This window comes from Hydra vulgaris, chromosome 08 (assembly GCF_038396675.1).
Source record: "Hydra vulgaris chromosome 08, alternate assembly HydraT2T_AEP".
Lineage (NCBI taxonomy): Eukaryota > Metazoa > Cnidaria > Hydrozoa > Anthoathecata > Hydridae > Hydra > Hydra vulgaris.
In genome coordinates this window covers 57929851-57956273 of record NC_088927.1, presented here as the reverse complement: position 1 = coordinate 57956273, position 26423 = coordinate 57929851, and the positions used below count along the sequence as shown (strand labels likewise).

General features: G+C 27.5%; 1 protein-coding gene across 2 annotated transcripts in view; it reads left to right on the top strand.

Moving 5' to 3' along the window:
• The window catches only part of LOC100200314 (intraflagellar transport protein 140 homolog), a 68980-nt gene that overhangs the window by 39064 nt on the left and 3493 nt on the right, over positions 1–26423 (top strand). For both annotated transcript variants that reach the window (XM_065804012.1, XM_065804011.1), the window contains 10 exons: positions 2618–2798; positions 6810–6893; positions 7365–7471; positions 7550–7645; positions 13323–13599; positions 13792–13865; positions 21212–21266; positions 24377–24559; positions 24636–24836; positions 24914–25126. In XM_065804012.1, the coding sequence (XP_065660084.1) occupies positions 2618–2798; positions 6810–6893; positions 7365–7471; positions 7550–7645; positions 13323–13599; positions 13792–13865; positions 21212–21266; positions 24377–24559; positions 24636–24836; positions 24914–25126 (1471 nt within the window). The remainder of the gene's footprint in view (positions 1–2617; positions 2799–6809; positions 6894–7364; positions 7472–7549; positions 7646–13322; positions 13600–13791; positions 13866–21211; positions 21267–24376; positions 24560–24635; positions 24837–24913; positions 25127–26423) is intronic.

Here is a 26423-nt window from a genome sequence, read left to right as displayed (position 1 = left end):
AAAGCAAAGAACATTATAAACCTTAGGCTTGTTTACATTAAGAATATTCATTTTAAGTAAGAGAGGCTTGGTATGATTAAAATGGTCTTTGAAGTTTATAAGGCATGCAGCTTCTTTTAATGATAAAGAGGTTCTAGTATACTTTTGTTTACACCACCCCATGCAGTATTAGCATAATTAATATGGAAATGAACAAATGAGTAGTAAAATTCTATTAAATTATTTTTACTTAGGAGATTTCTTGACTTGTATATCATTCTTATACCTCTAGCTATTTTATTGTTTAAATTGCTAATTCGATTTTTCCACATGAGAATTTCATCAAAATAAACATCTAAATTATTTCTAACTTTGACTCTCTTTATTTCAGTATTATCAATAAAAAGACAAGGAATATTTTGAAGTAGATTTTTTTTTCTAAAACTGGATAAAAGAGGATCTATTTCATAGAGTTCACTATTCATTTTTTTCAAATAATATGATAAATTATTGTCAGTTAAAAAAAGGTTTGTGTAATGACTAAACATTTGTTGTTAAATTTGATGCTTTATAAAGAACGTTATTGTAAATAAAAGCAAAGGATCTAGTAAAATCTAAAGGATTTAATCTTTCTGGAATTCTCCAGCATATTGTTATTCTCCACCATATTGTTATTCTCCACCATATTGTAGTTTTTTAAACAAATTTGAAATACTTCTAGTTAGTTGAAGTATTGCATGTTCAGCCAAATTATTTTTTTTTAAATCTACATTTATTATTATATAATATCTTATTTATAGTTAAATGGTTATACGTTCTATTATACAAAAATCTTTCTAAAATTTTTGAGTTGAGTTTTGTTAATTCCCCTCTTTTAAAGATTGGGGTAACTCTAACCATATTGAGAACATCTAGATATACATTCATGTATTATTATTTTAGTTTTAGATGGACACTTGACACATGTTACCTTTCATGTCATACTTATTAGCATTAAAAATAATATCTTGTTAATTTGCTCTCTAGTTCAGTTGCTACACATTTTACAGCCACTAGATTTTGCCATATCATTAGAGTTAAGTGCAAATTGCAGTTTAGTCTGCAAAGTGTAAATTGTAGAGACAAAGTTTTGCAATTTATCAAAAGAATGCATTAGTCAGCTCCAAACATAATTTTCAGCTCTTGAGAAGTTTTTACATGCATGCAAATAGTCATTAGATTTTAAAATAATGATTTATTTTCACTTAACATCTATAAAATCCATTAAATCAAAATTACAAATTGCTAATTTATTTGAAACACCATTATCTCAACCGCCAAAATCAAAAACATCCAACATCAGCATAAAGTTGTATAGCATCAGCCCTAAGTCAACTCGTCTGCAACTAATCTTCAGTATTGCATTTTAAGCTGTTTAAAAAGAAGTTGATAGGTGATTGCAACTGGCCTAATTGTTTGCCACAGCTTATGCAACAAATGTTATGCATCCAACATGTCCACACAAAAAAATGAAAAAATGTAGGGGTACAAAGACTTAAAAGGAGCGGTCTTAACAAACTTAAAATGCTCAAGAGATTGAATGATGCTGATAGCAAAAAAGCGCCAAAGAATGCTTGGCTTTGGCTTTGTCAAACATGCATACCAAAAGTAATTGTAAAAGACGAAAGATTTTATAACACCAAAAAGTGCATAAGGGATAGCTCAATACATCCTCTAGACCCTCTCAATGACTCGACATCACAGGAATAAGTTTTTTGTTTTGATAATTACTTGTATTTTTTTAAATTTATTATTATTGGTTGCTTTTTTTAATTAGGCATTCTTTAAATTGTTTTTTGACTTGCATATTTCATTCTCCTATGATATAGGAATAGAATAAAATGTTTTTTATTTCAATTAAATAAAGTTTCTGTAGCAAACATTAAAATATATTTGACTAGATTCAAATATGTTTTAATGTTTGCACAGTTTCAAAAAAAATTGTCTTTTTTTTTATGTAAAAAAGATCAATTAAACTATAGTAAACTCGTGATAACTGGAATCCTCTCTCTAAACTCAAAATTTTACTTAAGTATTTTCAAAGTCTTGTTAAATCCAAACATTTACTTGAACCCTTTTTTTTCACCCCAAGAGGTTTGAATTATCGGTAGTTTACTTTATTATATTTTATCCCTTTTTACTGTATTTTATATTAAATATATAATGCTATCTACAATATATGTGAATGGAATAATAAATATAAAATAAATAGTATATAAAACTACAGACAAAGTATGTGAATGAAATAATAAGTGTTTGAAATAGATTTTACTTACTTTTTCAAAAGATTTTTACTTAGTACTGATGACAGATAATTTAAATTTGACTCTTACTAATAACATACATTTTAAAAATAAAAATTTCCTTATCTACTTAACAAAATCATTCATTCAGTATGGCGCTTGTAAATTGTCTTCTAAAAATGAAGCAATCTTTTTTGTCAATTAATTTTTGTGAAAAATGGAAGTTTAAATGTTTTGTGCAAATTACCAGAAATAAAATAGTATTTTCAGTTATAAAAAAATAAAGTTTTGCGTTAATGATTAAGAAAAAGTTTAAAAATGGATAAAAATGAGTAATTATGATGATTTTTTTTAAGTCCATCTGTTTGGGAAAATATGGCACGAATGTGCGTTAAGACAAAACGTCTGGATGTTGCATTTGTGTGCTTAGGTAACATGGGTAATGCAGCAGCAGTGAAAGCAATTCGTGATGCTCAGTTATCAGAAGTTGAAGTTGATGCCCATGTTGCAATGCTTGCCATACAAGTGGGAATGCATGTAAGATATATTTTAAAAAGTATATGCAATATGCATATTTTTTTTTTTTTTTTTTTTTTTTTTTTTTTTGTGTTATTTCACCTCCCCAAGGCCCAGAAGGCCACTACAGATAAGGAGGCTACTTAATTGTGGTTATAACCCTCTCTCAACTCTATAACTTCGAAACACGAACCTTGACGAACAAGGCCGCTGCGCGGAGAAACAAGTTGAGCGCGGTACTACCAGGGACGTGGTGGGGATCGAACTCGGAACCTCTCGCTTATGAAGCGAGCGCTCTACCACTACACCACTACCGCATCTTTACACACACATATATAAATGTGCTCATATATATATATATATATATATATATATATATATATATATATATATATATATATATATATATAAATATATATATATATAAATATATATATATATATATATAAATTATATAAGGATATTTCATATTTTATCAGTTTTTAAAATTAAACTCGCAAATCGATTTATAAATTGACCATTTATATGAAAATAAGTTTTAGCAAAAAATATATATATTTCATTTTTAGGGTCCCCGCTAGTTCGATTTTGGGCAATAATGCTGGGTGTTTTAAACACCTGGGTGGGACCTTAAAATTTATCCTATAAAATTTACTTATTCTTAATAATGATATATGTTGGATTGAATATTAATTACATAAAAAGAGCATGTTGAAAAAATTAAGATACGCCTCCAAGTTATAAAATACGCCACCGAGTTATAAAATAGGTTTTTTAAAAATTTGGATTTTTCACCAATTTCAGAAGATTCTGTAGAATATTTTCTTAATTTTTTCAACATGCTCCTTTTATGTAATTAATATTCAATCCAAAATATATTATTATTAAGAATAAAAAATTTTATAGGATAAATATTAAGGTCCCCGCCAGGCGTTTAAAACACCCAACATTTTTGCCCAAAATTGAACTAACCCTAAAAATGGAATATATATATATTTTTTTTTACTCTAACTTATTTTCATATAAATGGTCAAATTATAAATCGATTTGCGAGTTCAATTTCAAAAATTGATAAAATATGAAACACCCTAATATATATATATATATATATATATATATATATATATATATATATATATATATATATATATATTATATATATATATATATATATATATATATATATATATATATATATATGATTTTTTTTTTATAATTCACTCCACGAAAGCCAAGAAGGCCACTACAGATGAGGAGGCTACTTGTGGTTATAACCCTCTCCTAACTCTATAACTCCGAAACACGAACCTTGGTGAACAAGGCCGCGGCGCGGTGTAACAAGTTGAGCATAGTACTACATATATATACATATATATATATATAATATATATTATATATATATATGTATATATATAAATATATATATATATATATATATATATATATATATATATATATATATATATATATATATATATATATATATATATATATACACACACACATTGGTGTGCAAACTAATAAGTAATTGTTGAATAGTTTGACTTTTTGTATGAAAAAGTACTTAATATTAATCTAATTTATTTGATTAGTTATAATACAATTAATTTAACTATAAACTAATATTTTTAATGTAATGAAACAATTACAAAGCAAAATTTATTTACTATATTTTATTTTTACAAATATCTATTATCCAAAAAAATAGGTAAATTAAAATTAAATACATATTTTGTTAAAAATAATGAACAATGATAATTAAAAATTTAATTTACTCATGATTTAATCATATTTGGGTGTATACCCGTTATTTGCACTTATTGCTGCACATCTTTTTGCCATAGTATCAACTAATTTTTGGAATGTACTTATTGAAATGTTTTTCCAACATTCATTTTTATTTTGGGTCTTAATAAGTTTTCCTAATTTATTTTTTATGTGTGCTCAGAGATTTTCTATTGAGTTCATGTTCGGTAATTGGGCTGGCCACTTCAAAATCCGAATTATCTCATTATGGAACCAAATTTTTACTATCTTCGCTGTATGCTTTGGGTCATTATCTTGTTGATAGACCAAATCAAAGGTAGATTTTCTTCTGCAAATGGTAGCATAACATTCTTCAGTATATTTAAGTATATTTCTTTGGTCATATTTTCATTAATCCAAAAAAGGAGGCCTACTCCATAATATGAAAAGCAACCCCATATTTTATTACTTCCACCACCATGTTTGACCGTTTTTACAGTATATCTAGAATCATGTTCTTTTTTTTTTGGTCTTGCTGATCTGACCCAAACAAGTTAATCTTGGTCTCATATGACCAAAAAATATTTTGCCATTCTGAAAATGGCCTGCCCACATGCTCTCTAGCAAAATCTTTCTTATTTTTAATATTATTTAGTGATAAAAATGGACACTTCTTTGGTACCTTTGCTTTAACATGTTGTTAAGTAAGCTTTTTTCTAACTGTTAAAGCATCAATTTGCAGGTCAAGAGTAGTTTTTATTTTTTTTTTGACATTGCAAAAGGATTTCTTTTATATATACCCACACACACTTGCGTATCAATCCAGATATAGCTGTGCATAAAATGTCACTCATAGTGTAATACTGAAATCTACATTGTCTGTCAGGTAATTTTAAACGCTTGTTATTTTGCTAAGTATGAGCATGTCACCAATTAGTAAAATATGGCTTGTGCTGACTCACTGTAAGTACTGGTATTAGCAGTGCGTTTCAATTAAGAGTTATTGCAAAAATTCAGTAATATTTTTTATGCAAATTCTGTTCTATTCCATTAAATTTAAAAAAAAAGTGTTTTTTACTCATAGGAAGTATTGCCTGACAGACGACAATATGGAAAACATTTATTATGGCAATAAAAGTTTGATTTTTTCATTATTTTTTTTTAGATAAAAATTAGCATTTTAAATGTTAATGCTAATTTAATGCAAGGGCATTAAATTAACATTTGCTGCATAATTTAATGCCCCTGCCTATGTGACATACAGTATGCTGTCAGCAGTAATTTTTCATGCCTAGTTAATTTCAGTTTGAAGATATATTCGTACTTAAAAGAAAAGTTGTTTAGTATTGCAAAATACTGTTTATAATTGATGTATACTTTAAAATTCTCGAACTTTTTATATTATCTCATATGTTTAGTGACCTTATAAAATGTTTTTTTTTTTTTGTCAAAAATATTATTTTTAGAATGAAAAAATGATTTCTTTATTACATTTATTAAAAACATTATTACAGACTAATATCAGCCATAATAAACATTTTTTTCAATCGATGTATTAATGAAACCAAAACTTATATTGTTATTAATTTTTTTTTTTTGCAAACTGTCGATTTTTTTGTTTGATAACAACAGCTATAGGCACATAATACATAAATGATTGAATTTCACTAATTTTTAAATGAAATATTGTAACAATTGAAAATCAAAATATATTTTTCTTGAAAATGTAATTATTTTCATTAACCTTAACAATACTAAATTTGATCATTTTGCTTAATACTTTGCTTGTTTTAGATTTCAATATAATTCATGGTTTAAAAACTGTTATTTTTCTAATCAGTTAATTAAGCAGATAACAAATAAAGGTCTTTTTTTAAAGTTTCATATACATGAAGTTGCAAAATTATTATTATTGCTAAAAAAGATTTATGCTTTTTTACAATTTATTTTTTAATGGCTACAGTAATAACTATCACCAAATATGATGAATGAACTTAGTTGATTTTATGTAATGCATAATTAATATTTTAAAAATATATTTACCTCCTTATGGCCCAGGGGGTTTTAATTTTTATTTATACTTGTTGTTATATACCTCTTTCTTAACTCCATACCCCTGAAACTTTACTGAGCAAGGCAGCTACAAAGAGAAACAAGTTTAAAATACATCCAGGGATTTGATGGGTCTAATCTCTGTTTCTCTTATTTGTGAGGATAACATAATTAAAAATGTTATATTAGTAACTACTAAAATAAATTACAGTTATATTATGTGTGTTAAATTAGGAAGAAGCAGAGCAGTTGTACAAGAATTGTCATCGATATGATCTTCTTAATATCTTTTATCAAGCTTCAAACAATTGGACTCAGGTTGTTTTTTTAATTATTAAAGTCAATTTATAATATAAAAGTTTTTAGTTTGTTATTGTAACATTTTATTTTAATTTATTCTTGTATTCTGTAATTTCATTTTATTCTTGTTATCTGTTTTTTAATTAGTTCTTGAAACTTTTACTTTCAATTAGTTCTTGTATTCTGTACTTTCAGTTTGTTCTTGTATTCTGTAATTTCAATTTGTTCTTGTATTCTGTACTTTCAAGTAGTTCTTGTAACTTGACTTTCAATTAGTAATTGTATTCTTTACTTTCAGTTTAATTTTGTAACTTAAACTTTCATTTTGTTCTTGTATTCTGTACTTTCATTTTATTCTTGTATTCTGTACTTTGAATTAGTTCTTGTATTCTGTACTTTCAGTTTTTTCTTGTAATTTGTACTTTTAGTTTGTTCTTGTAATTTTCTTGTATTCAAATACAACGTCATGATAAAATATTTATGTAATAGGCTATTGAATGTGCTGAAAAGCATGATAGAATTCATTTAAGAACCACTTTCTACTGTTATGGACAATACCTTGAAGATCTGGGTAATAAAGAAGGTGCCGTTGAAAAGTATGATTTTTTTTTTTCAGTGTACAAATATTCATGTTAAATATATTAAAAGTTTAATAAAATTATTAACATGTTTAGTTTTGAAAAATCTGGTACTTTTCGCTTTGAAGTACCAAGAATGATGATGGATGATGTGGATGAACTACAAGCATATATTCTCAAAAAAAAAGACAGGTATGAGTTTTAGTTATTAAAGATTTTAATCCGTTAATAATGTTTCTTTTGTTATTACCAGTTACTTTTAACCTGAGAATAAGACAACATGATATCTAATAAATAGAATTATTCAACATTATTAACTGTCTAATTCTGTTGAACATTATTAATATTATTTAATTAAAATTGCCAGTTGAGCATTATTAATACAAATAACAATTTTTTAAATTTTCAAATAAATCATATAGTTTAACAGCATGTTAAAAAAAATGTTATAAAAATAAGTCTGAAACTAACTCATTTCAATTATAAAACTGTTCATAGATTTGTGTTTCATTCTTGATTTTTTTTTTTTTTTTTTGATGCCACGAATCTAAATGTTAAAAATACCTTTGACTGACATTAGTTTTATTGTAAAAACAGGATTATATAATAAATCCACATGTTTCTAAATTCTATTTTAATGGCTTTATAAGTTTGAAATTTTGTGTAAAGATTAAAGTTATCTCCATTATATTAAATTATAGAACTGAAAAAATTAAAAGGAAAAAACAAAAACAAAAATTCGTTACATTGTGTTATATTAAAAAAAACTGAATTGGGCAGTAGCTAGAGAGATCAGAGCAATCTTTAGATTTTTTAAAAATTACAACCACAAGAGCCATTTTTCAGCAGGCGAAAAAGTAAGATTCAGTTATTAACTTAAGTTATTTAGCTTAGAGAGAAAATAATTTGTTCAGAGAGTATTAAAGAGAATCCTGGAAAACACTTGTTTCTCTGAAATAACACAATGAGTGTGATCATTGGATTCAAGTATCAGAAAAGATCTTTGCAAATAGATCTGGTATCTGGTAATCTCTGATCTATCTATAAACTATGTATGTGAGAAGAAATGTTATTACTACATTTTATTGCTCAAATACATTTGGGTGTTAAACCCTAATTCCCAGAGGAAAGTTGAAAGAAATGAAAGCTTTAAGATTTGATATAATTAGAAACACTGATTCTAAATACTTCAATAGATCTATGAAACTATTAATACAATAGTTTTCTATTTGTAACTTTTCAAAGGTTCAATTACTTATTAAATTTGGTATTTAAAGAAGGCTATATATATACATATATATATATAAATATATATATATATATATATATATATAATATATATATATATATATATATATATATATATATATATATATATATATATATATATATATATATATATATATATATCAGGCCTTGTCATGAGATTTCGCTGCGTAGCGAAAACGCGTAACGCATTTCTAAGTAACTCAACTTTGCAAATATATTTTGTATTGTTAGAAGTTATATTGCATCACTTGCGCCTTTTCAAGTATCACATTGTAATTAAAGTTATTTTATTAACACGTTAAAAATCAAACAGTTTTTTTTTTCTCACTATAACAAAAGTTACAAATAAAATCTAAGTTCCTATTTGAAAAATCATTTTTATTTTTTTTTTTCAAATATGAACTAAATTTTATTTTGAAAAATATATTTTTTTCATAAAATGTAAAATGATATTTGTTTATTTTCTTATAATTTTACAGTTGGTTTTTGGTTATTTTATGAACTGTTAATAAATTTTTTCTTATTTATTTTGTGAACTCCTTTTAATAATGTTTTTAAACAATAAAGAGCTTTTTTTTATTATTTATCAGTTACCGATAACATATTCGTGATCATAATTTATTGTCATAAATTAAACGAACGTCATTAAAACTTTACGTTATTGAATTAACAATAAACAAAATATCTTATTAATAAAATATTTAAATCAAAATAAATTGTGCAATTTTTAAACTATTATGACAAAAAATAATTTTTATATTTAAAAGTAATTTATATATTTAATTCCTTAAGATGAAACTGAAAACACTTTATTTTTTTAAGTAATTTTTAACAACAAAAAAAAAATTGTTAAACCTTAACCGCACTATTTTTGTAACTAGAAGAGAAAAATTATATGAGTCTTGAAATTAACTTTAAACAGTCCCTAAAAAGCAAACAAACAAACATATAAAAAAAAAATTTTCGGGGGGGCAAAAATTTGGGTCCATGACTTTTTCGTCACAGTGAGCAGAAAAGGAGAAAAAAAATATAAAAATTTGGAAAATAAAAAATTAGTAAATTCATATATTTTATTGACAGTTTTATAACTGAATAAATGCCTAATTAGTTGCAGTAATTAGGCATTTATTCAGTTATAAAAACTAAATTATGCAAAACATCATAATTGGTCCTGAAAATTAATTTTATTTGTAACAAAATTGCAAAAAAAACTTGAACAACAATTCATATTGACTAGATAAATAATAAAAAAAATATTGATTCCTTCAAGCACTCGTGATATTTGAACTAGCTCAAACTGTCTAGTAACAAATACCATATATATTGACTAGGTAAATTATAATACTGTAATTTGAAATCCTTTTTCTAAAACAAGCTTTTTATAGGTCTGTTTTATAAAAATATTTATAATACATTAGGTTATACTCCATGAAATTTTATGAAACAGTTAGATGTCAAATTAAGACAAAGATGAGCATCGCACTTAGTGCACTTGATTACTGGCGCTGCCTTACAACTTGGAAATCTGCATCTCCCTCTTGTTGTTACAATTGGCCAATGACCAAATTGATCATTTTGAATAGGTTTAGGGGGAATTTACCTTGCTTGGTTGGAACTTTGTTTTCACGAGTAAGACACAGGGCTATTTGATATTTAAATTTTTGAAGTTTTATAATCTTTCTAGAATCCGTTATTCTGCTAAGTCTTGCGTCTAGCCTGTATGTGTTCCATGCTTGAACGACTATGGTGTCAAGTAAATGAAAAGTTATCCGATGATACCATTTCTTTGATCGTACTGGATTTCTATTAAGGGCAATGAGCATGCCTAGCAGGTCCACTCCTCCCATACACTTGTTGTAAAGTTTCACAACATCCGGATAATCAACATCAATTCTTCTTTTAGTCACTCTGTCATAACGACTTATTTTGCCAAGGGGTGTTATACCAGCATAAGTAGAAACTAACATTACCCCACGGTTATCATACCACTTTATTGCTCGCACCTCAACATCATTGAAGAGAGTTGTATGAATAACAGACGCACCTCTCCCTTTCTTTTTGAGTTCCTTATCATTTGGCACATTGCAACTAGTTAATCTATTCAACCGAGCTGTGCCAACATAATGAATACCTTCTTTTTCACAAATTGATACAAGATTCATACCTGTAAACCAATTGTCACAATATATTTTGTGTCTTACATTCCTAGGAATGTTTTGAAGAAGTCTCAGTACAATATTTCCTGATGACATAATATCAGGTTGACCAGGACAAGTTTGTATAACCCCATCATAAATCTCAAAATTATTGATTAGTCCATCTACCCCGCATAACACATATTTTATAGCCCCACTTCTTGGGCTTCTTTTGATTATACTGTTTGAGCCCCGATTTACCTTTGAAAGGCACAATTTGTTCATCACAAGATAAATGTTCCCCTGGAACCATTTTTGAGAAGTTTGCATTCAATGCATCAGCTAAAGGCCTAATTTTAAAAAGTTTATCTGAGCAGTTTTCAGGACATTTCTCATTATTGACCACATGAAGATTTTTTTTTGTTTCAAATCTCCTACGACTCATGACATCTGCTACTTTATCGTAACGCATCTCTATATCCCAATATACATTCGACTACAACTCATTTTTACAATACACATCAATAAAATTATTCCAAAGAACTGCTCAATTTCCTTTTCATTTACATCTAGAGGCCTATTTGTATCACATTGTAGGGCATAACGATTTGACTCTACAACAATGTTTGATAAAATTTTATCATCCAATATATCACGAAAAGATTGAATTGGTTCTTTTACGGGCTGACCTTCATATAGTTTTCCAGTGAATGGAACATTGATAGTGGGTATTTCATCTGGATCCTTTCTTCTCCAAATTTGGGGTCTTTTTTTATTACGATTACCTCTAGGACCATTCGATGTGGCAGCCGCAGTGGGACCATTTTGTTCATCAGGTTCATCTGGATCTTCGGTTTCACTTTCTTCGTAAAAGAGTTTTGAATTGAAAGATGCCATAGTATCCCTAACTTGTTTGCCTAAAAATAAAAGAAAATTGTACTTTTATAGAAGACTATTCTAATAATTTAAAGCATAGTTATACATACGCAGGTTGCCTACGTTTATAGTAAGTGCTTTTAGAAAATATTGAAAATAAATCGATATAGAAAAAAATGTTGGGAATATATTTATTATTACTATATAATAATTTTCAATAGTATATAATAATATGCAAAATCTGCAAAGTTAGCCTATTTAGTTACACAGTATATTGTATGAAAATATTGACCCATCAATCTTTACCATCTTCAAAAAATTCAATGACATTACATAAATAAATCCTATAAGGGGGGGAGGAGGAGCGAAGGAAAAAAACATAAATACACTAATCGTATAATCCCTACAATATTTAAAAATGCGTTATTGTAGTTTTTACAGCAGCCATTCCATGGTAATTGATATAACTACAGCTATGAAAATAGGAACCAAATTTTCTATAAAAAGTACCTTTTTTTACCACCTCAACGAATTCGTCACGAATGCATTTTTAGTCATTGTGTTCATAAAAATATAATAGATAAACTTTTTTGTACCATTATACTCTACGAGCAGTACATAAAAAGATGTAATTATATCAAACACTTACCTCTAAAATTTTGGCTTCCAAGCAGTCACAAACAAAGGATAAACACACAAAACACTTTAACTGTTCACTGATGATGACAGCTCAAGTATGCATATCTCATTATAATTGGCTACCCAGCATCACATGTTTTCTCTAAAGCTAATGAAATATGTGGGCGTTAAAAAATTCAACCAATCACATCATTTCCCAGCTTTACAGGGAAAAAACCTGTAAAGCTGGGAAACCTTTATCTTTTAGAATATTAAATATTCTAAAAGATAAAGGTTTTTGCATAGCCCAAAACTGCTGAAGGCATAGGCAAATTGCCTTTTCGCAAGCAAAATGCGAGCTGCGTAACGCTTCTTAACAAGGCCTGTATATAAAGCGCTACGTTATTCTATTGTTATTTTATCCCATGCCTTCATTATAGTTTCTTTCAAGTTGTCTTTACGTCTAAATGCTTGTTTGCCAATTTTTCTGTCCAAAAAATACCACCAATTTTCTATTGGATTCAAGTCCGGACTTTGAGATGGCCATTCCAAAAGACTGATGTTATTTGTGTCAAAGCATAACTTCATTTTCTCAATTGTTAAGAAGCATAATCTTATTGGAACTGTTTCTAGTGTGGCTGGTAGAGAACAAAAATGCAAGACCACTAGTGCAATTGATCAAAATATCATTAATGTCATCATTAATATGAAAAAAATAGATTTGTTTCGGCAGCTAAATAATAAATCATTTCTTAAACATGACATCTTTTTCCTATTGTTATAATTCTAGGTTTTCTTTTTACATTATTACAATGATTTTTTTATAAATATCTTTATGACTTTTTATATCATCTTATTGACTTTTAAAATTTTTATCTCCTCTCCCTACTGACTTGCTATGGTTTAGCTTTTAATGTTGTTTTAGCTAGTTATCAATGTTAAAAATTAACATTTTTGTAAATTTTTTGAAGGGAGTTAATGAAATGGTGGGCCCGATATCTTGAAAGCTTAGGTGATATGGAAGCTGCATTGTTTTTTTATAAGCAATCTGAAGACTATTTATCAATGGTTCGCATACACTGCTTTTGTGAAAATATGAAAGAAGCAGAGCAGCTTTGTCAGGATACTGGAGATAAAGCAGCATGCTACCATCTTGCATGTCAATTTGAAATTTCTGGAAATATACCAAAATCAATCCATTTTTTTTCTCGTGCACAATGTTATTCAAATGCAATTCGTTTAGCAAAGGTAAAAATTTTTTAAAAAACTGTAAAATGTAAAATAGTATATGTTTTATGTATTTGTTGCATGTTTTATGTAAAATTGTGTGAGTATTTAAAGATTTATGTAAAATTGTGATGGCTATAATGCCAGTTGTGTAAAATTAATGGGTAAAATATATATTGAATATATTTTAAAATTTCAAATTCATTTTGCTAGGAAAAACAGCTAGATCAAGAGTTGATGAATTTATCCATGCTTAGTACTCAAGAAGATATGCTAAGCTGTGCCCAGTAATATTTTTATTACTTTATTATTTATTATTTAATAATAGTTTATTCATATAATAATAAATACATATAAATAAGTGTATATATATATATATATATATATATATATATATATATATATATATATATATATATATATATATATATATATATATATATATATATATATATATATATATATATATATATATATATATATATATATATATATATATATATATACAGTATTGGACAAAACATTTGCAACCAACATCGAACAATGCTAAAAAGTGTTCCTAATTTTACATGTCTTATTAACGAAATGAATTATACTACCACGTTTTAATAGAAATTGGGAAAATTCTCCTTTCCCATCGTGTACTCTCATATTTCCAGTTTTTTCTTTACTCGACAGGCAGCATTAAAGTCACCACCAAAAAGAATGAATTTTCATCTAAATGAAAAGTTATTGTTGCAAACAATATTTTGCAAACATATTTTGTAAACATATGTTGCAAACATATTTTCAAAGCATATATATATAAACCTCTACAATTTAACTCATTTGTTTAACAATAGGTTTACCATTAAAGTCAAAAATACTTATTATAAAAACAATGTTTTTATGTTTTAACCTCTATGTAACATAGAGGTTATCTGTTTTTCTGTTTTTTTTTGTTCTCCAAGGTAAACTTGAAAACTATGTTGCTTAGAGAAAAAGTAAAAAATTAACTTTGTTTATAATCAATCTGAAAGGGATCTTAGCAAAAAAAAATTAAAAATAATCAATTTAATGAGGATTAATGATTGTTTTAGTGAGAGAAAAAAAAGTAAATGTTAAAAAAAAATTTCAACACAATTTATTTGGCGTTAATTGGCGTCAAATTAATGTGTACAACTTTTAATTTGATATCATGAAAATTAGGTAGTATTCAGTTAAGATTAAAAATTTTAATTGTTAATTAAGAAAAAAATTTAAATTAGATAATTAAAATTTTTCTTTATTAAATTGTTTTAATTAAGAAAAAATATTAAACTAATTTGCGTAATGTTGTTTTAAAAAAATGAAGCAATGTCAGTCAGTATATTTTAGTCTAAAGTAAAAACAAATTTGAAATAATTTTAAAACTAATTTAATGATTTTTAATATATATATATATATATATATATATATATATATATATATATATATATATATATATATATATATATATATATTTATATAATAATAATAATAATTCAAATGCCGTTGAGAGCGCCAGGCAATATCTATGACAGCCAACACAATAGTTGTCTAATAATTTAGCTTCAATCTGTTTTTCTTGTTCAATATTATCTGCAAGTCAATAAGTTTAAGTCTGGATTTAAACTCTTTGACTGATGTAGACTCCACCACTGATTCCGGTATATTATTTCATCCAAAGACAACCCTGTTTGTAAAGAAACGTAGTCTACTTAAACAATTTTTAACAAATTCTGATTTAAAACGATGTTTATAACCTCTAGTATTGACCTGGTGTATTGATTGAATGCATTTGTATCTGTACTTTCTTCATGTCAATAGATTCAAAACCTTTATATAATTTATATTGTTGTATAAGGTCACCTCTTAGTTTTTGAACTTCTAAAGTTGTTAAATCTAATATTTTTAGTCTTTGATTATGCCCCAGATGTCTTAATTCGAGTATCAATTTAGTTGCTCTTCTTTGAACTTTTTCAAATTCTTTGATATCTTTTTTATAATAGGGATTCCAAGCTTGAATCGCAAACTCCAAATGAGCTCTAACGTACGTCCAATAAAGCATTTTCATGAGGTACTTGTCTTTATACCTAAAAGTATTTTTTAATATTGCAAGCATATTGTTTGCTTTACTGGCAGCATTCTTTACTTGTCTTTCCCATTTCAAATCCTTGGATATATAAATACCTAAATCTTTTTCGAGAGTAGATTTTTTAATTTCTTTTAGTTCACCATCATTTTACTTGAAATAAGAATATTTTATTATTTGCACCAAAATTTTATGCATTTCAAAGTTCAAACCCAGTTTCCATTCAACAGACCATTCATCAAGTTTTTTTATGTCATTTTGAAATGGTTTTGAATCAACCTCATTATAAATAGGAGCAATTATTTTATTGTCATCAGCATACAAACAACATTTATTAAGAAGTTTGCTCGGTAAATCGTTTATGAATATCAAAAAAAAGAGTGGGCCAAGTACAGAACCCTGTGGTACTCCACTTAACACATCAACCCAATTTGCCTTGCATTTTCCCATCACTACCTGTTGTTTCCTATTCGATAGAAATGATTCAATCCATTTAAGAGGCATACCAACAATACCAGAAGCATAAACCTTAGCACATAATTTCATGTGTGTTGCTCTGTTGAATGCTTTTCGAAAGTTGGTATACAAAACCTCAATTGGAATACTGTTTAATAATGCGCTTGTTGAGGTATCAAGAAATTCTAGTAAATTCGTTGTGCAGCTCTTACCTTTCAGAAAGCCATGCTGTTCCTTTGCTAATAGCTTGTTTGTTATTAAATGCTTGATTATATTATCAGCAACTATTCTTTCTAATATTTTGCATGGTATTGACGTCAGAGATACGGTCTGTAAATTGTTGGTTTCAACTTACTCCCTTGTTTCAATATAGGCGTTATATTAGCTTTCTTCCAAATATCAGGTAGAGTACCATCTTCTGTAGATTTTTTAAATGTTAAAGAGGATATGAAATTGATGAACTACATTGTTTTAGAACAAAAGGATGTACTAAATCAACTCCAATTGATTTTGATATATTAAGAGCCTTTATTCTTCTTTCTATATCATTTTGTGTTATCTCAACAGCTTCTAATATCGTGTTTAGTTGACAGTTTTCAATATTTTTGTTTACATCTTTATCTTCTTCATATACAGAATGGAAATATTTATTAAATTCTTCAGCAATAGTCATTTGATCAGTGACAATTTTTCTGTAACTGTTCTCGATCAATGTAATTTGGCTTTTTACCAATTTTTTCTCATTAATATACATATAAAGTAACTTCGGATTTATTTTACTATTATTATCAATCTCCCTCTCAAATGACTTAACGTTTTTCTTTATTTCGTTTCTGATTTCAATCTTTAAACGATTATATTAAGTTTTATTTGATTCATGTTCCCTATTTGTTGATTTATTTAAAAGCCACATTTAATTTTTTAACCTAATTTTTGATTTTAGAGCAGAAGTCATATACTTTTTTTTTTATTATTAGTTTTTGAGTTTTCAATTACTGGAATATATTCTTGTGACACATAAAAGTAATGAAACAGAAACAATTCATAGTGTTCATTGATTAATTTGTTGTTAAATTCCTTAACCCAATCGGTGTTGTCAATATACTTTGAAAATAACTTGTAATTACCTTTATGATACAATTTTATAGGCTTCTTAAGTTCATTACTCAGATTAGATTATTTTAGTATAAACTTGCATTTTAATAAATGATGTCCTTGTTTTGTATATATTCAAATCCTTTAAAAAGCAGTATTAAATTTTTTTTTCAATGTTAATTCACCTCCCCAAGGGTGAGAAGGCCACTACAGAAAGGAGGCTACTTAATTGTGGTTATAACCCTCTCTCAACTCTATAACTCCAAAACATGATCTTAGACGAACAAGGCCACTGCGCAATCTCTTTAAAATCTTTTAAAAAAGATTTTAGCTTAACATAAATAATGTAGTTTTACGTAAATTCGTTCTTCGCATATGTGAAATGCAATTTCTGATCCTAACGGGTGAACAGTAAAATTTGAGATTTTTTTTGAAACGCTTTAACTTTGCAGTGGATCAATATTTTTTGATAGAATAAAAAACAGCTCGTAGATTTATGTTCAAATAATTTATTTATGAAGTTGCCATAGACTTGTTTCACCGATTGGTCTTACAAAATCAAGCTTTCGATACACCCCTCCACACATATTCTGTACATCATTTACATCTAATTTCTTCAAACAATACTCGATCCGTTGTTTTAATTCATCAACTGAAGTAGCCTGCCAATTGTTCTTATTAGCCGTTCCCTTCAAAATTGACCAAAAGTTCTCACCTGTACGAAGCTCAGGTACTGCAGGAGGATTATCGGATTTTTGTACGGAAGTGATGTTTTTTGAGATCAAGTAGCTTGTCACTAATTTAGCATAATGGGCCAAAGCCAAGTCTGGCCAAAACACAAATTACCCTCAGGATGATGTTTTTTAATAGAAGACATCAGTCTTTTGATAATGCACTCTTTCAAATACACATTTTGTTTGACAGCAAGGCCCAAAGGAACAAAATAGGGTGTTGAGATGTCTCAAGGTGAAATTGCTAACCATACAAGCATTTTCTTTTCAAAATTTGCCTTGGACTTGTATTTCACACCACAAGAAACTGCTTTTGGATTGCTTGACCAATACCCAACGTTTGAGTTCTTATCAGAGTGAGAAAATGTGAAGTATGATTCATCATCGATTATGAAATCACACCCATAAAATTTTCTACACAATCTGCCACAACATGTTTGTAACTTGCTCAGGAGTATGGCCTGGAATGGTCTGTTTTTTTCAGTAAATAATATTTGTGTGTTGCTGAATTGTATACACAACATAAGATTGGCTGCACTTAGCTTTCGAGCAATTTGTTGGGTGGAAATGCCAGAACGACCATCAATCATGTTTTTCAACTTGGTAATTTTGGTTTTAGTCATTATTTTAGCTTTTCGACCAGAACCAACAACATGAAGTTTTGATTTGCCTTTTTCCCACATTGAAATGTATCTGTAAATGCTTGCTCTTGGGTGATTTTCTTTCAAAAAATGATCCATGACAACTTTTCTACCTTCCTTGAAATGCAAATCACAATACCTGTACACATGAGCAATCAAACTTTCATGCTTCATTTTGATGTAGATTACAAAATATTAAGAATATTTTCATAAAACTTTTCCAGCAGCAGGCACAGAGAGTGGGCTCTAAATAGAAACAATAAATGAATCAGTGCATAAAAAAAAATTCAAAAATAAAAACCTTTAAAAAAATCTCATATTTTACTGTTCACCCGTTAGTCAGTGCTCAGTTTCTCCACATTCACCCTTAAGTTCTACTGATCATGGTTTGATCAGAAGAACTTAAGGGTGAATGTGGAGAAGCTGATCACTGACTGGGATTCTTTCTGTGGTTTTTCTTTCTTGTGATGGCCCTTGGGTAGAAATCTTTTGTCTTCCTGCTGACAAATTTTGCTTCTTAAATGACTTCTTGGACTTTGGCTGGCAATGAATTTTTTATTCCCTCTTGACAATTCCAACTCAAGTCTCACTCTTCTGCATGGTTTTACTCTCATTGTGCTGCTGCAATTTCCAATCTTAACTATTACTTCCATATCCATCACCAAAACTATTCTCCAGTAAACAGACATATGTTTAATATTGCTAAAACTCATTGTAAAAAGGTTTTGTCTAATGCCAAAGCCTGCAATTCTCAGATCACAAAATTATTTTATTTCATCTCAAAAATTAGGCTCCAGACACTTCTGGAGAATCTTTAACAATGTCTATAATAAGGGAAAATCTTTTATTCCACTTCTCTTGTATGATTCAGATTTTGTTACCTCATCTAAAGACCAAGCTGAATTGTTTGCTCAGAACTTTTCATCAATCTCATTTCTTGATTTCACTAATCACATCCTACCTGATATAGTCGACAAACAGGTTGATCCATTACTTGACATTCGTATCACTATAGCTTCTGTATCTAAAGTGGTTTCCTGCTTAGACTCTTCTACAGCTTATGGTCTGGACAACATACCTGTTAAAGTTTTGTAGAAGTGTTCTCCAGAGCTGTCGTCTATACTTTCAAAACTATTTAACAAGTGCTTAACAGAGTCTAGTTTTCCAGTCTGCATCTATTATCCCTATGTTTAAAATGTCTGGAGAAATATCTGACTAGTCTAACTACCATCTCATTAGTTTTATTCCTATCGTAAGTAAGGCTTTTGAGTCTTTATTTACCAAACACTTAATTTCTCATCTTTAGTCTAATAATTTACTTTCTAATCATCAATATGGATTTTAATACTCTCATTCTATTTGTTATACTGCTTATTTGTTAGCAGTAATAATCAATTGGTTTTATTGTCCATTATATGGACCTTGAGAGGTTAGGGCTATCGCTTGCAACATTTTTAAAACTTTTGATAAAGTTTGGTAAACTAGTCTTCTCCATAACTTCTCTTCTTACGGTGTATCAGGTAACATCTTTAAGATTATTGAATCCTTCCTTACCAATCGTAGTATAAAAGTTATCCTCAATAGACAGCACTCTTTATATCCTGTAATTTCAGGGGTTTCTCAAGGTTCAATCCTTGGCCCTATACTTAATTCTTACTTCTAAAGTGCTATTGTTTGCTGATGTACTACCATTATTCTTGTCTTGATAAGAACCCAACACTCTCTGGTTGCTTGGAGGGGACTTTGAGCTTGAAAAGGCTCTCACTTCTACTACCGCATGGGGCTCTCAGTGGCTGATGAAGATAAAACTAAATTTTTTTTACCTAATTGTTATTGCAGCAATCTGGATCTTCCTATATTTATGAACGGTTATGTACTCAAGGCATCTACCCATTGTCTTCTCTAACTTTAAATCTTTTTTGGAAACCATATATTAAATCAATTGCAAAATTAGCTTCTAACATGCTAAGGTTGCATCTCTTTATCATGCTTGCCACTCTCCTACTTCGGGTTCTATTCTTTGTCTCTATAAATCTCAAATTCTTTCTTGTATGGAATACTGTTGCCATATCTGTAGCAGATCTTCAAATGATGCTCTTCCTCTTTTAAACCATTGTCGAATCTTTGTAATATTGCTTCTTTTTCTCTTTTATATACTATTTTTAATACTACAATGGCTCTAAAGAGTCAACGCCTCTTGTAGCCATCTACTAAAATTTACTCTTGTGTTACTCATCATTTAATTAAGTGTTATCATTTTAATGTGAATGTTCCTAAGTGCTCCGAAAATCCTAGTTTGTCTAGTTTTTTTCCTCAAACTTCATTTTTTTGGAATTTGCTTCCTTCATCTTGTTTTCCTGATTCATATAATTTGCAACCTTTTAAGTTGCCTGTTAATCGTTATCTTGTTTATAAACCTCATCTTTTCTCTTCCAGTGGTTGCTTTCGGCCTTGTTGCAAGTGAAGATGTTTCTTTTTCTCTTTTATATACTATTTTTAATATATATATATTATATATATATATATATATATATATATATATATATATATATATATATATATATATATATATATATATATATAAATTATTGACCATATAATATTGATTTCTTTTAAAGGTATTTTGAAGAAAAAGGAGGTATGGATGATAAAGCTATTGCACTGTATCACAGGGTTTGTAGTCTATTTCTTTTTCTTTCTTTTTTTTTACTTATTTTCTTTTAAAGGATGAGGGAGGCACACTTTTTTAAATTGTTGTAACCCTCTCTCAACCTTAAACTCTTGTTACACAATAATAAACAAACAAGTCTGCTGCACTGAGAATTGTTTTGAGCTCTGTACTTCTAGGTATTTGGCAGACTAGAACTCTGTACCTCTTTTATGATGGAAGAATTCTACTACTGTGCCACTATTTTAATAAGTTAAATATATGATAATAAGTTTAACTTGATGGCCTGAAAAATAAAGGCGACACAAGTATGCAAGTACACATAATAAAAAAGTATGGACAACACAATTTTGCAAGTGCACATCAAAAGAATACATCTAAATTAAGCCTTCAAGTATTGTAGTAAGTACAACCAAAGTATCATTAGCTCTTAGAGATATTAATTCAAAAAAGTAGAACTTTTATGTTTACAACAAAAAGTTAAAAATATTCTCTGATCCTTTCAAGGACTTCATTTAAACAATGATGGAAACATTTTTTTTTAAATAATGAAGATTTTTTATTATTAAGATTATTGATTTTATCAAGATGTTATTCTTAACATATATTTTATCATCAACTTCATCTTTAGGATTATCAACTTCATCCTTAAGATTATCATCTTCATCTTTAGGATTATCATCTTAATAATTGTCATTATCATCAACAAAACTAAAAATCAAAACAAATGAATTTAAATGAATTACAATTTTGTAAAAGTTGTATGAAATATCCATGTAATAAAATCTAAATTGCATCCAAGCAACTCAGCAATTAAGAATATAAATTTTAATTTAAGTTATTACTCAAATAATTATCTAACATGCATAAAGGAAGACCTTGCACTAAATATATAGACAGATACAAACTTTCATTATCTATAATTCTTGAATTCATTCTTTCAATAATAAAATAGTAAAATTATTCAATTGAAACAACAAAAGCCAAGAGAGCTTTTAAATTGACAAAAAGCTCTTATCAATAAAACCATTAAAAAATAGAAAATAGAAGATAAAACAAAATATCAATAGTTTAACTGCACTTATGATCAACTTGACATTTTTATGGTAAATGCAAATACATACTTTATGCTTACCTTTTATGTATCTTATGTACTATTTTTATTTTATACGTGTTTAAAAAAAAAAAAAATGCTTTTGCAAGTAAGATCTTTTTTTAACAGTTTAACATTTCATTGTTGAGCTTGTTATAATTCATTTTCTTAATTATATTTATATGAATCTCATTACATACTTTTTTATGTACAAGACTTAAAAAGGGTTTAATCATTTTGAAATTGAATTTTGATATAGAAGCTTAAATTTTGTATGGTTTTGTAATTGTTTTTGAATTCTACTTTTCCATAAAAACCTTGATTAAAAGCAGAAAAAATGACTTAATAAATTGAAAGCAATCAATAGTGTGGAACTGGTAATGAAGTTGTATGAATGAATGAACAATGAAAATGAACAATGAAGTACTTTAAGAGAATAAAGATAGTTTTGAGTCAACCTTTATGATAAAAAGCTTTTTTTTATCCATTTGTTCAACAGTAAAACTGAAAAAGTTACAAGCTCATTTACAATTTTACATTGTCACTCTTCTAGATAAACACCAGTCATCAGCGTGACACCTTAATTACATAACTAGTCATTAGAGTGACACCTTAATTACATAACTAGTTATTAGAATGACACCTTAATTACATAACTAGTCATTAGAGTGACACCTTAATTACATAACTAGTCATTAGAGTGACACCTTAATTACATAACTAGTCATTAGAGTGACACCTTAATTACATAACTAGTCATTAGAGTGACACCTTAATTACATAACTAGTCATTAAAGTGACACCTTATTTACATAAAAAATAAAAGAACAAAAAGTAATAAAAAGATTTAAAAAAATAAAAAGAACAACAATAGTATTTAAAATGGCAAGACTAATATCAGAAAAAAGAAAATGAGTGGATGAGATGATATGAGAGATAATGAATGAATGAGAAAACACAATGTTTAATGAGATATGATCATAAGGATGGTAAAATATAAAAATAAAACAAATGGATATATTTAAATATTAAGATGAAATATCATTTGAATTATAGCAACAAATGCAATAAGCAACAGCATTGCAAAAATAAAAAAATAATAAAAAGTACACAACAGTAATACAAAAATAAATCATAAATAACATTAATAATGCAATAAATTTTGCAAGAATGTTGACTTCTCAACTTTTTGTTGTAGATGGGGTTGAAATTATTAAATTAATAGTTTGCCACTGCCAATACTTTCATAATTTCTATCAATTTAAAAATTAAACCATCATTTATAAATGTGAATATTTGACATGTTACTACTTACAAAAATAATAAAGTACAAAAAAAAACTTTATTCTTTTAATAAGCTATTACCAAGGAAAAATTTATTATTTCCAAAACGTTAAAAAATAGAAAAACATTTGTTATTTTTAAATCCTGAAATAACAAACATAAATCTTAAAAAAGTAGAAAGCTATTTTGTGAAAAAGCTAAAACACCAAACAGTTGTTTTTTGATATTTTCAGAAATCCTGTTTGCCCTCTCTTACCTCTCTCTATTTACCCTCTCTTACCTCCCTCTGTTGACTCTCTCTTACCTCCCTCTATTTAACCTCTTTTACCTCCCTATATTAACCCTCTCTTAACTCCCTCTGTTAACCCACTTCCCTCTATTTACTCTCTCTTATCTCCCTCTATTAACCCCTTTGTACTTCTTTCTATTTAACGTCTTTTACCTCCTTCTATTTACCCTCTCTTACCTCTCTCTATTAAACCTTTCATACCTCTCAGAAATTTTCGGTACCAAGAAAATGTGAGTGTCATGTTTAAGGAGATTAAACTTTAATATGTCCAAGATTACTTAAAAATATTTCTCTGTGTATCAAAAACCAATTTTAAAACACCTACTGATATTTTTGATAAACAATGAAATTCAGCTATTTATAAGAAACTATAATATAGAAGTTTTAGCTTGTATGACTGTTACATTTTTATTTATTTAATATTGTGTTTTTAATTTATTCTGATTCAGGGAGGAAGTGTTTCAAAAGCTATTGATCTTGCCTTCAGTTCAAAGCAGTTTGGTGCTCTGCAGTTAATATCAGATGATCTTGATGAGAATGTTGATCCACAAGTACTACATAAATGTGCAGATTTCTTCATAGAAAATGATCAGTTTGACAAAGCAGTCAACCTTCTTATTGCTTCAAAAAAGGTGAAAATGTAGATTTTTTAGAAAATTAAAATTTTTATTTGAGTTATTTTTTATTTCATAATTTATTCTTATTTAGTTTGAAGAAGCACTTCGAATGTGCCTTGATCATGATATCCAAATAACAGAAGAAATTGCAGAAAAAATGACTTTTCCCAAAGAACACTCTGATGCAAAATATCGTTTATATTTACTTGAAAAAATCGGAGAATGTGCATACAAACAAGGTTCTTTTCACCTTGCCACAAAAAAATTTACTCAGGCTGGAAACAAGATGAAGGTTACTGCGTCAAATTTTTATTATTTTAACATTTTCCTGTTTTTGGTTTTGTTATATGTTTATAATTTATTTCTTAGGCTATGAAGTCGTTATTAAAATCAGGAGATACAGAAAAGATAGTATTTTTTGCTGGTGTATCAAGACAAAAAGAAATATATGTAATGGCTGCAAACTATTTGCAGTCTTTAGATTGGCAGAAAGATCCAGAAATTCTTAAGAATATTATTAGTTTTTATACTAAAGGACGTGCTCTTGAATCATTATCAACATTTTATGAGTCTTGCGCTCAGGTATGTTTTTTTGCTCTACAAATATATCAGGGGAAAGTGGGGTGAGAATGAATGTTCGTTTTCATGTTGTGTTTTTTTCCATAAAGTACCATAAAATTTGTGTTGAATTTATAGAATAATGAATTGTCATGGTTGCAAAACTAATTACTTAATCATTGAATTAAAATCATGGTATTAATTTTTTAATGTGACACTGTTTGTTGCATCATCCTGTGTCGGGATGGTATGGGACAAGGTTGGAATGAACTTAGAAAAAAAAATTGCTAGGTGTTTTTTTATTCACTCTTTTCTATTCATAATATACCATAACATACGAGTATTCATAATATACCATAACATATCAATATGCATAATTTATTTATGTCAAGCAAAATAAAATATTTTAGGAGTCACTTTACTTTTCTTATATTGTTTTATTTATAAATTTTTTTCGATAATAAAAAAACATTAACATTAAATAAATATTGAGATCTTATAAACATAAAAAATGTCTTTTCGATTTTTTTAACAAAAAAAAAAATTATTATAAAAATAAAAATATAGTAAATTTAAGCAGGAATGAATTTGGACAGTTTTCCATTTCATTTCACGCACCCTGAAATTTTAGGACTTGATACTAAGAAAACATCCAATAAAAACCTTTCTAAGGTTAATTACATTTTCCGGTAGATATCTATTTCAAGTGGTTTTAAAATCCTATAATTGGGATTTTTTATATTTTTCACATGTAAGATTTTATATTTCATTGTTTTACATTTACACACAATCTAACAATAAAAGTAGAAAAAATACTTGAAATAAATAAAAACCAAACAGATAGATTTTTGAGTTACAATATTTTTACTCATTTCAAGTGTTTTTTCTACTTTTATGGTTAGATTTTGTGTAAAATGAAATATAATACAATTTTTGGATAAAAGTTTAGGAAATAATAATAACTACACTAGAGTGTTTAATTAATGGTTTGTTCTAAGAGGTTGTTTTTTTTAATTAATTAAATAATTATTTTTTTATTTAATTATTATAGGTTAGGGTCTCATTAGGGGACACCAACCTATGATTACCAATAAAAAAAAATTTATAGTAAATTTTTTGCTACATATTAAATTCTTTTCTAATCAATCTCTTTTTTGATATTTAAAAAAAAAATTAAATTATTAAATAATTTTTCAGTGTAAAAACACTTTATCAAGAAAAAGGTTTGACCTTTAGTAAAAAAGGTTAAAAACTTCAAAACAAAATACCAAAATGTTCTAAAACTCATGAAGTGTGCAGAAGATCTGTTTACACCATCTGC